Source organism: Rhinoraja longicauda, chromosome 21 (assembly GCF_053455715.1).
Source record: "Rhinoraja longicauda isolate Sanriku21f chromosome 21, sRhiLon1.1, whole genome shotgun sequence".
Taxonomy (NCBI): domain Eukaryota; kingdom Metazoa; phylum Chordata; class Chondrichthyes; order Rajiformes; family Arhynchobatidae; genus Rhinoraja; species Rhinoraja longicauda.
Window position 1 is genome coordinate 38,457,574 of NC_135973.1, and position 12,011 is coordinate 38,469,584.

General features: G+C 52.6%; 1 protein-coding gene across 1 annotated transcript; it reads right to left on the reverse strand.

Annotated features, from left to right (window-relative positions):
* Nucleotides 1-8,926: 8,926 nt before the first annotated feature.
* LOC144603816 (putative G-protein coupled receptor 139) lies at nucleotides 8,927-11,713 on the reverse strand. Its single transcript, XM_078417524.1, has 2 exons — nucleotides 11,569-11,713; nucleotides 8,927-9,825 (listed from the first exon to the last, which is right to left on the reverse strand). Exons 1-2 carry the CDS (start codon nucleotides 11,711-11,713, stop codon nucleotides 8,927-8,929), a joined length of 1,044 nt encoding a protein of 347 aa, XP_078273650.1.
* Nucleotides 11,714-12,011: the final 298 nt, after the last annotated feature.

Consider the following 12,011-nt stretch of genomic DNA (forward strand, 5'->3'; position numbering starts at 1 on the left):
GGTGAAGATGAGGGAGTGGGGGCCTGGGAACCGGAAGTTATCGAGGAGATGGAAAGCGTTTGAGGTGTCTTGGATGGAGGTGGGGAGGGATTTGACCAGGGGGGATAGGATGGAGTCGAGGTAGGTGGAGATAAGTTCGGTGGGGCATGAGCAGGCAGAGACAATGGGTCTGCCGGGACAATTGTGTTTGTGGATTTTGGGTAGGAGGTAGAATCGGGCCGTGCGGGGCTGGGGAACTATGAGATTGGAGGCACTGGGGGGTAGATCGCCGGAGATGGTGAGGTCGGTGATGGTGCTGATGATAAAGGTCTGGTGTTTATCGGTGGGGTCATGGTCCAAGGATAGGTAGGAAGAGGTGTCTGATAGTTGTCGTCTGGCCTCTGTCCGGTAGAGGTCAGCACGCCAGACTACCACAGCCCTTCCCTTGTCAGCGGGTTTGATGACCAAGTCCGGGTTGTTGCAGAGTGAGTGGAGGGCTGCACGTTCAGGAGGGGAGAGGTTGGAGTTAGTCAGGGGAGTGGAGAATTTGAGGCGGTTAATGTCACGCCGGCAGTTGGAGATAAAAAGTTCTAGTGGGGGTAGTTGGCCAAATGGGGGGGGGGTCCAAGTGGAGGGGGTCTGTTGGAGACAGGAGAAGGGGTCATCAGTGGTGGGTCGGGACTCCTTCCCATGGAAAAAGGCTCGGAGGTGGAGGCGGCGGACGCGGAACTCGTTGATGTGGGGGTGGAGGGGAACAAAGGTGAGGCCTCTGCTGAGGACCGACCGTTCGGTGTCTGAAAGGGGGAGGTCAGGGGGGATGGTGAACACCCGGCAATGGTGGGGGTTGGGGTCGGATGGAGGCAGGGGGGCAGGTGGAGGGGGAGGGGATATATGGTGGGGGGGTGGTGGGTTAGCTGGGTAGAGGGGGGCATGAGGACCGATGTGGGGAGTACTGGGGGTCGCCTGGCTGGAGGGGGAAGGGGGAGACCCAGTGGAACCCCTGCTGCAGTTACCTGTAGTAGAGGGTGGGCAGTAGGACCCAGCAGTGCTGAGGGACTCTGCCTGGTGGGGGCTGTGGGCCCAGTGCAGTGTGTGTGGGCCCAGCGCGGTGTGTGTGGGCCCAGCGCGGTGCCCGTGGACCCAGCGGTGTGTGTGTGGGCCCAGCGCGGTGTGTGTGGGCCCAGCGCGGTGTGTGTGGGCCCAGCGCGGTGTGTGTGGGCCCAGCGCGGTGCCCGTGGACCCAGCGGTGTGTGTGTGGGCCCAGCGCGGTGTGTGTGGGCCCAGCGCGGTGTGTGTGGGCCCAGCGCGGTGCCCGTGGACCCAGCGGTGTGTGTGGGCCCAGCGCGGTGTGTGTGGGCCCAGCGCGGTGTGTGTGGGCCCAGCGCGGTGTGTGTGGGCCCAGCGCGGTGTGTGTGGACCGGGTGGATCTGCGGCCTGTTGTTGGTCCCGGGGGCCGGGTACAGCGACGGCTGCGACCTGCTGCTGGGCAGTGGAGCAGCGCGGGTCGAGACAGTCGCTGGGGGAGGCCCGCGGGGACCTGGAGCCCGAGTAAGTGGCGTTCGGCCCGGTCAGCGGATGGTCAGGGAGGGCATGGGTAGCGGTGAAGAGGTCGGGAAGGTCGGCTTTTCCTGCCCTCCTACTCTACGGCTCCCCCTCTGCAGTTATTGTCCTACACACCCTTCGCCCCACATCGGTATTTACAGAAATCAGGATATTTTATGAATAAAATAGGTTTTGAAATCTAAAGATAGCTTTTTTTTTGTGGATAGCAGGCAGTGCTTTGCTGCGATGATGAGCCTTCATGAATTGTGGACCCGGACATGACTTTATAAGTTTATTAAGATCGAGGAGCGGATTCTTGATTAGTGCGGGTGTCAGGGGTTATGGGTCAAGGCAGGAGAATGGGGTTGAGAGAGAAAGATAGATCAGCCATGGTTTAAATAGCGGAGAACACTCCATGGGCTGAATGGCCTAGTTTTGCTCCTATCTCTTATGAGCATGAATTAAAGTATTGTGGATAAAATACAGGGGCCCTGTCATTGCGGCGGATCACCATTGGGTGGGAGTGTTGACAAATAAAATGAAAGGACTTGTAATTGCGGCGGGACGCCACAGGGTGGGAGTGTTGAGCAGGGAACAGCAGGACTTATCAGCCAGTACCATAACATGGAGGCCACCAGCTGGTTTATGACCAGCACCCTCCCCTGAAAAGAAAGGACTCCAAGCAGGCCTGACCAGCGTCCCAGCCGAGCGACGACTTTCATCTCCAGCTCCTGCCAGTTCGCCGGCCAAGCATCCTCAGTGGGACTCAGGTACATCCCCAGATAGAGGAGGTGCGTGGTGCTCCACGCATACAACACCATCTCCTCCGGCAGGGAGTCCACCTGCCACTGACCCACTAATAGTCCAGAACATTTACTCCAGTTAATCCTGGCAGATGATGCAGCCGAGAAAATCTTCTGGCAGTCACGCATCCTCCGCAGGTCACCAGGGTCAGTGAACGTAAGGAGCACATCATCGGCATAAGTTGAAAGAACCACCTCCACCCCCGGACCTGGTAGAGCCAGGCCTGTCAACCTCCTCCGAAGACACAGGAAAGGCTCCACACAGACCGAGTACAACTGACCAGACATGGGGCACCCCTGACGTATCCCCCTCCCAAAATGAATGGGAGCCAACAACACACCATTAACCTTCACAAGGCACTCCACTGCAGCGTACAAGAGCCGGACCCTGGCTACAAAATGCGGTCCATATCCGAACGCTTGCAGCGTCCCGAAGAGGTAGTCGTGATCTACCCTGTCAAAAGCCTTCTCCTGATCAAGAGACAGAAAGGCAGCTGACTGACCAGTGCCCTGAGATAGTTGAATCAGGTCCCTAACCAAATGGATGTTATCCTGAATGGACCGACCAGGGACTGTATAGGACTGGTCAGGGTGAATCAGTTGAGACAGCACAGAGCCCAGGCGATTTGCCATCACCCGTGCAAAGACTTTGTACTCTGTACAGAGGAGAGAGACCGGGCGCCAGTTCTTCAACAGGCGGAGTTCGCCCTTCTTGGGCAGCAGGACAACGACTGCCCTGCGCCACGAGAGGGGCATCTCCCCGGTCGCCAGGCTCTCCCCCAGAACCTTCATGTAATCATCCCCCAGGACATCCCAGAAGGCTCTAACAAATTCTACCGTCAACCCATCCAGCCCAGGGGACTTGCCCCTCCTGAGCTGGTGCAGGGCACCAGTCACCTCCTCCAAAGATAAGGAGTCATCCAGAAGATCGGACACTTCCCTATCTACAGTGGTTAGACCCTCCCACAGGACCCGCTGAGCCTCCCCGCTGCAACCATCTGCGGAGAACAGGGTCCCATAAAAGGACCGAACTAAAGCACTGATCCCCTCTGGATCTGTCAGAGGAGCCATCATCCGTGAGCAGCTCTACGAGCTGTTTGCGGGCTCCTCGCCCTTTCTCCAGAGAGAGAAAGAAAGGTGACGCTCGGTCCAAATCGTGCAGCATTTGGACCCGCGACCTCACGTAAGCTCCTCGGGACCTCACGCTCAAGCAGCAGGTTCCTCAAGGCTTCCTTCTTCCCCTGAAACTCTCCCCATTCACAGGAGTCCTCACCAATCCGACCCAGGCCAGACTCTACCTCTAGTAGCTCCCTCTCGAGCCTCTCAACCGCTGAGTCCCGCCTTCCGGTCGACCCCCACGTATATTCCTTGCAAAAGAGACGGATGTGAGCTTTCCCCACATCCCACCACTGCCTAAGGGAAGAAAAGCTCCCCTGCCTCTCTCTCCACTTCACCCAACCCCGTCTGAATGACGATCCTCCAGCAGCCTGTTATTGAAATGCCAGTAAACAGATCCAGCCCGTGTGCGCCTCGGATTAAAGTCCACGAGCACCAGACAGTGGTCCGAGCACGGCACTAGCCGCATTGAGGCCGCTGAGACATGGGAGACAAACGCACCGGAGATGTACATACGATCAATGCGGGAACCGCCCCCCTCAGACCTCCGCGAGAAAGCGTTTGTCAGGGTGAAGGTTCCGCCATGCATCCACTAGCTCAAAGGAATCAATCAAGCCTCTCAGTTTCTTTGCTACAGCAGGGGCACACTGAATACCACAATGATCTCGCACCTCAAGTGTGCAGTTGAAATCTCCCCCCAGAAAGACACACTCGCCGCTATCAATAGTGCTCAACAGAGCAGTCACCTCCTGAAGTAGGCAGGCCTGCATCGTGCCACTGCTGGGGGCATACACGTTAATAAAATGCAACGGCATGCCATCCAGACTCACAGCCAGATAGAGCAAACGACCTGGCACCACTTCCTGCACCTTCAGGATCTCTGGCTGAAAAGTCGGGGCCAACAGAAAAGCCACCCCACTCGAATTTGTGCTGAGGTGGCTCATGTAAACCCCCCCCTTCCCACTCCAGTCGCCAGGTGGGTTCGTCACTGACAACAGTGTGCGTCTCTTGCAGAAAACACACTGCATATTTCCCGTCTCTAAGGACTGATAAATGCTGAAATCTATGAAAGCTCGCTCTACTCCCATTTAAATTTAATGTGGCTACTGTGAATGTGCAAACACACTAGAATTGTTTCCTCACATTCCTCGTGGACTCAGAAACTTTCACCCTGAGGAACTCCAATAATTCCCCAAACTGAAGCCTCTCAGACCCAGGAAGATCACTACCCTTTTGCTGCCAAGGATACTATCAAGATCCTTAATAAATCCTGGCAGATCTGCCCACCGCCTCCGCGCCGCATCAACTTTAGTCCTGGCACATCTATTTATTTTTAGAAAGTCCGGAATCTCACAGATAATAGCTGCTCTAGACACAGCCCTGGAGTCTGGGCGCTCCGCCAACCCACTCACACCTGGAGCAGCAGCCTCCTCTGCACATCGCTCAAGGCCAGTGTCAGAGTTCGTGGGACTACAGCTTGCTGAAAGCTCACTCACCCCACTGCACAGGCCGAGCCCATCACTCTCCCCCTCCTCCGGCATGACACCACCCCCAGGATCAATGCCGAGGGAGGGTCCCGATACCTCTGACAGCAACAAGCTGTCCGGTGAAAGGCCAGGCTCCTGCACTCTCCCATCACCCCCCACGTCTAGGCCTGGGGAAGAAAAAACAACAGGCACCCCCAGGGCCCCTGGTACGCAGGCACCCACGAGATCCAAAGGAGGGTCACAACCCATAACCGCCCCGCCCCCCACAGCACCCAGAGTTTCCGCACCACTGGCAGCACCCAGAGAGTCTCCACCCTCCACCACCAGGGGAGCACCCTCACCAACAACCACTGAAAGGGCTGGTGTTTTTGGAGTCTCCCCTACTACCTCAACCGGTGAGGCATCACACCCCATATCACCTCCACTGGCTCTAATAAGGAGCACAGAGTGGAACATTTGATCTCCCGATCCTCCCCCCTCAGGCTGACTCTGCTCATCCCCCATCCCAGGGGACACATTTCCAGGGGAGCCAGTCCCATCAACTGGCGTGCCAACACCCTCAGAAGGCCTCTGAAACGAGGGGACCTCCTCCGACCCAGAGGACACACTCCCAGGGGCACCAACCCCACTACCCGATGAGATGACTCCCTCGGAAGGCCCCTGAGACGAGGGGACCGCCACCGACCCAGAGGACACAGTTTCAGGGGAGACGATCCCAGTAACTGATCTGGTAGCACCTGGGGAAGGTCCCTGAACCAGAGGCCCATCCTCCGGCCCATAAGTCACCAGTCCGTGGTCACCGACCTCGTCAGGGGTGGAAGGTCTCGAAATATCCTTCCCCCTTAATTTGGGCCCACGATCCTGCTCTTCCTCGCCAAGCGCACGCCTTCTTTTTGCCGCGGGAGAAGTCACGGAAGATTGGCTATTGATTCCACGTTTACCCGAGAGCAGACGCAAGAACAAGGAAGGGAACCTTAGACTGGTGACACGAGGAACTACAAATGCTAGACACTTGAGTAAAAAACAAAGTGCTGGATGAACTCAATGGGATAGGTGCCATCTCTGGAGGGGGTAACGGGCGACGTTTCTTTCTCTCCAGCAAGGCCTGATGGCTCTCGCGATTGAAAACACTTTAACTCCCCTTTTCATTCCCACACCGACCTTTCTCTCAGGGACCTCCCCCTCTGCCAGAGTCCGCAGACAGGAGAACATCACCTCATATTCCACTTGGGCCAACCAACGATATGAACATTGCATTCTCCAATTTCCCTTGTCCCACCCCGCCCCGTACACACACATTTATTCCGCCATCTCCTACACCCTCCTAGGCACCTTGCTCATTTCCCCTCGTCCATCTCAGAACTCCCCATATACCTTGTTATCCTGCGTTTTATCTTTGCCCTTGCCCCTGTCTACCCATATCATTCCTTCCGCATTTACATTTTACCCCTCTTCTCACCTTGTCCCCTGATTCCCTCTCCCCTTTGTCACTTACACCATTAATCTGTCCGTGATTATTTCCCTCTGTATTCCCATCACTTGTCAGGCTCTGTCCAGTCCAACCTCTCTTTTCCAGTGTTCCCCTCACGCCGACCACTGAAGAAGGCTCCGACTCGCAATACCGGCTCCCCGTTCACAAAGTTCCCAAAACACTTCTGGTTTTGCTCATAATTCCAGCTGTTTATCCTGTCTCCATTCGTTATGGGTGTAACACCGGAACGTGTTCTGCGAGGTCCGATCTACTGACATTTGAATGGGAAAGAGATTTTAGCGCTAATCATCGAAGCTTTGCTGGTGAAGATCATGACTCGCAAACTCTTCAGAGTATTAGCAGAGGCTACCAAGAGAAATGGCGACGGCAGAACGGTGGACGATGGACTTTGCAAAAACATTTGACTAAATCCGACATAGTTGGAAAGTCCGAACGGTTAGATCACATGGGATCCATATAGTCATAGAGTGGTACAGTGTAGAAACAGGCTCTTCGGCCCAACTTGCCCAGACCGGTCAACATGTCCCAGCTACACTCGTCCCACCTGCCGTGTTTAGTCCATACCCCTACAAACTTGACGTAGCCATGTACATGTTACCTGATTCTAAATGTTGGGGTAGTCACTGCCTCAAGTATCTTCTCTGGCAGCTTGTGCCATACACCCACAACCTTTTGTGTGAGAAAGTTAACCTTCAGATTCCTATTAAATCCTCTCCCCTTCACGTTAAACCTATGTCATTTGGTCATTGATTCATCTACTCTGGACAAATGACTCTGTGCATCTATTCCTCTAATTATTTTATACACTTCAATAAAGTCACCCCCCTTCTTCCCCCGCTCCAATGAATAGAGTCCTAGCCTATTCAACCTCTCTCTATAGCTCAGACCCTCTAACCTTGGCAACATCCTAGTAAATCTTCTCTGTATCCTTTCCAGTTTGAAAACATCTTTCCGATAACATGGTCCCCAGAACTGAACACAATACTCTAAATGCGGCCTCGCCAAAGCCTTATACAACTGCAACATGCTCTCAAAATCTTTACACTCAATGCTCTGACTGATGAAGGCCAATGTGCCAAACGCATTTTTGACCACCCTATATACCTGCGACTCCACCTTCAGGGAAGCACGCACATGCACTCCTAGATCCAGGGTCATACTAATCAATTTATTCACAAAATGCTGGAGTAACTCAGCAGGTCAGGCATACTAATCATCTGGATTCAAACTGCCATGTGGAAGGAATTTGTCTGATTGTGCCGCAGGATATGTGTTGTGTCCACTCGCGTTCCACACAGCGATTTGAAAGATTGTGTTGTTAATGAGATCAGGAGCTCTGATGTCGACACGGACCTTGCTAATACAGGGAACAGCGAGGAATTCCATTTACGTCTACAAAATGATCGACATGAACTGGGGGACGGCCAAGATTGAATTTTATTCTGTAAAGTGTGAGGCGAAGCAGTTTGATAAGTCAAACCATAAGTCAAGTCTTACGTGGTAAATGATACCGCAATTTTGTATGTGTTGGAAGGAAATGCAAACGCTGGTTTAAAACGGATAGACACAAAAAGCTGGAATAACTCAGCGGGACAGGCAGCTTCTCTGGAGGGAAGGAGTGGGGGACCTTTCGGATCGAGACCCTTCTTCGTTTTGCTCTACCAGGTTGCAGCGTAGAGAGTTCTGATGTAGAAGTACACAGTTGTCTGAAAGTGGCGACGTGAGTACACATGGTGGTGACGTCGGCGTCTGGCACACTTGCGCTCACCTACCGAGCACTGGAACTGGACTAGTGTGAGTTCTGGTTCCAATATGGAAGATATGGTTCCAAAAAATGACGATCGGGATATTACTAGCACTCGAGGGCTTCATTTACAAGGAGAGACTGAACGCGCCTCTTATTCCCGGGAGCTCCAGGGGCTGAAACATGAACAGGTGAATGGTATGTTCCGTGTCGCTTGTGTACTGTGCTCTAATCAGAGAGCAGAGGTTTGATGTTTGGAGGAATGTGTCCAAAACACCTGAATGACAATTTCTGCACGCGGAAGGTATGCAGATGGAACGGATTTCCGGTGGGTGCTGTAAAGGAAGTTTTACTGGTGGTCTATAATTCAAGGACACACACGGTTTAGACGAATATGAGCCACACGTAGAGAAACGGGAGAAGCTTAGTTATAAAACCTCACCCATGTGGATGAATGCAAGGGCTTGTTTGCGTGCCGTGTGACTCTGTGACTGTTTGACTCGAATTATTTCTCAGAGAAGATTAAAAAAGAATTCAAAGGGTCATTGACAGGGTGGTAAAGATATTTCTGGGCAATTTTGTTAGGATACGCCTGCCCGCGGCCTGAAATAGGCTCCAACTGGCGTACAAGGTGGACCGATGGCTATGGAGGCATCCCGGAATAGATCCCTCCACAGATATCACTGGCGATGTGGAATGCCTCTCTGAAGTAGACGTTTGACAGGTGGTAACGTTGCATTCGGGGTCAACTTCAGTCACTTGGTTATTGCAGTAGTAAAAGTCTCCGGACTAGATTTGAGCCGTATCTGCCTAGTCCCTTCAATTCTTCTCTGAATTTAGACTGAGTGAGAGCGTACATACACGTGCTAGAACAGCAGTTCAGAACCCGCAGCATGCGCGCCATTTCATTGACCACAGCGAACGGGTCGTTGAAATCTCGGTAGGAATATTTGTTTCTGATTCGGGAGAATAGGAAGAGCCCGACCGTCAACATCCACAGTGTAATGAAACTAGCCGATGCGGCAAATAGCAAGACCATAGCTCTTCGGCGGCTACGCAGCTCGGCGTCGACTGATTCTCCGTCTGAACGGAAACTCTGCCGGGCCCGACTGGCCACCAGGACGTGTTTGATTGTCAAGGCGTTGAAAAGAACGACGGCAACATATGGGACCAACGGGGTTAAAATGGTGTGCTGCCAGTAAAAGGTTCTCCAGGACAGAACTGTGTAGATAACGGGATTTGTCCTGCAACCGACCTCTAATCCATTATAAACAGCGTGAGGCAGGACGGTGAAATAATACGGAAGGTTCCTGCAGTAAGTCAGGAAGTAAACCGTGCTCACCACCAGCGCCGCAGATTTCGCTGTACAGTATCGCCGCCTGAAGCCCTGGAAGCAGATGGCCACAAAACGATCAAATGTGAAGGACACAGTCAGCCAGACGGAGCAGTCTACCACAGCCGCGATCATGATTAATACCACCCGACATACTGCAGTATAAAGATGAAAGTATTGTGGGAAACGAGGAACGAGAATGCGGTTGAGGACAACGTAGAAGGCGATGACCAGGAGGTCGGCGGCGGCCATGGCTACCAGATATATAGAAGTGCTCTGAGAAAGCCCGCAGTCCCGGAGACCAAGTGTCATGAGTGTGACCACGTTGGCTGCAACGAAAACAAATAGTATTAGGAACAAGGGTCAAGAAAATGAAAACGGATCCAGCAGGACTAAACCCTGGCCTCTATATTCGCACGCTTCCCACGACCAGCTGGAAATGGAACCGGTCTAACTTCTGTGCCGCTGTTGTAGCAGGGCATTGTTTCCCCAACTGCATTTGCTACAAATTATTTCACCCTCCCTTCTCCAATGTTCTCTCCACTCCGTTTTCCTCCTGTATCACTTTATGTTCAAGCTTGTGACGAGCATACAAAGCAATTGAATGTATCACAAAATGCTGGAGTAACTCAGCAGGTCAGGCAGCATCTCAGGAGAGAAGAGATGGGTGACGTTTCGGGTCGAGACCCTTCTTCGGCATTTTGTGCGTCGCCCATTCCTTCTCCCCTGAGATGCTGCCTGACCTGCTGAGTTACTCCAGCATTTTGTGATACCTTCGATTTGTACAAACATCTGCAGTTATTTTCCTATACAAAGCAATTGTGTCTCTGTAGGTAGTTAATGCAGTGTCTTGATTTTACTGATTCGCGCAACGCAGGTGGTTAAAGCAAGGCCGATGTTTATTAATCATACATAATTAACTGTGTGCAGGTGCAGGAATATGCTTTTCCTCCTTTGTGCCATTCATCGCATCCGCATTAGGCGCCAACAACACGGGGGACCGTAAACATACGGGTCTTACAGTCCAGCTCCTCTATGTTGCCAACGATGCCACTTCCAAGCCCACGCTTGTTGCATGTCCCTCCAAATGCTCCCTATTCGCATACCTGTTCCCCATTTGCATAACTGATGCACAACACTCTTTTAAGTGTTGTTATTCTACCTGCCTCAACTTCATCCTTTGGTAGCTCCTTCCAACACTCTCTGTGTGAACACGTCACCACGTACTAAACCATTACTCTCAACTTAAACCCGTGCTCTCTAGTTCTCGATTCCCCTACCGTGGGTAAAAAATATTCACTACATGTTGGCCGGTGTGGGCAGGTTGGGCCGAAGGGCCTGTTTCCATACTGTATCACTCTATGACTCTATGACTAACACATACCGACACACCACCAAGAAAACAATGTTGGTTTTACAATATAACACCCATTTATAGGTGGATTCCCCAGAAATGTAAAATGACACTACACGGAAATATGTCCTTCGGCCTAACTGCTCCATGCTAGCCCCACCTGCCTGCATTTGGTCCCCAGCCAGCTAAACGTCCGTCCAAATGTTCTAGAAACGCTTTAATTATTCCTTCTTCTGCAGCTCGTAGCATACATTCAAATTTTCTTTATATCTTATATGCCCCCCCCCCTCCCACTCCCATTGGGTAGAAATCAGTTAATACTTCATGACGTGCACACCGTAGAGTGTTTTTTGTTTGCAACATTCGAGGATTTTGATTTGCCATACAGTCATACCAATAAAGAACAAGGCACCCAAATAATTTTTTAACATGAACATCCACCACACAACTCCCCCACATTCTTCACTGTGATGGAAGGCAAAATATTTTCAAACTTCTTCCCTTCTTTGTTCTCCCGCGGTCGGGGCACTCTGTTGTCGGGGAGATCTTGGTTCCCACAGCCGGCGGTCGGGCCCATCGCGTCCGGGTCCATCGCGTCGGGGCGATCAAACTCCCGCATCGGGGGGGATCTCATCTCCCCCTCACCGGGCGATCGGACCCCGGGTCGGGGCTAGTCGAACCTCGTGTGGCTTTGGAGCTTCCCGACATCAGTCTCTACCTGAGATTGCGAGCTCCTCGATTTCGGAATTCGCAGGCTGCGGTTGGAGCGTCAACCCCAGGCAAGCGATCGCAGGCTCCGATGGTAAGTCCATGTCCCCGCGGCGGGGCTCCAGGTCAGCCTCGAGCAAGGCCGCTAGCTCCATGATGTTCGGCCGGAGAGCGACCGGAGATACGATTCGGAAAACAATCGCATCTCCGGCAAGATAAGAGATTGAAGAAAGTTTCCCCCGACCTCCTCCCCCACCCCCACACATAAAACAGACCAGAGAACATTAACACAAACTTTTTAAAACACACTAAAAATAACACCAAAAAAAACAAAAGGCAGACAGACCTTTGGTGAGGCTGCTATCGCTGACGGCAGGTATTATTTGTTTATTGACCACCATAATATCTCGCCTGTTCGCAGGCTTCGTTGCATAAACCGAAACCCTAATGTAG

Excerpts from the sequence above, each read along its gene's own strand:
- LOC144603816 (XM_078417524.1), bottom strand. The coding sequence starts at position 11,713 with ATGGAGCTAGCGGCCTTGCTCGAGGCTGACCTGGAGCCCCGCCGCGGG. Across the intron at positions 9,826-11,568 it reads CGAGGAGCTCGCAATCTCAG|CCAACGTGGTCACACTCATG; the intron begins GTAGAGACTGAT and ends TTTTCGTTGCAG.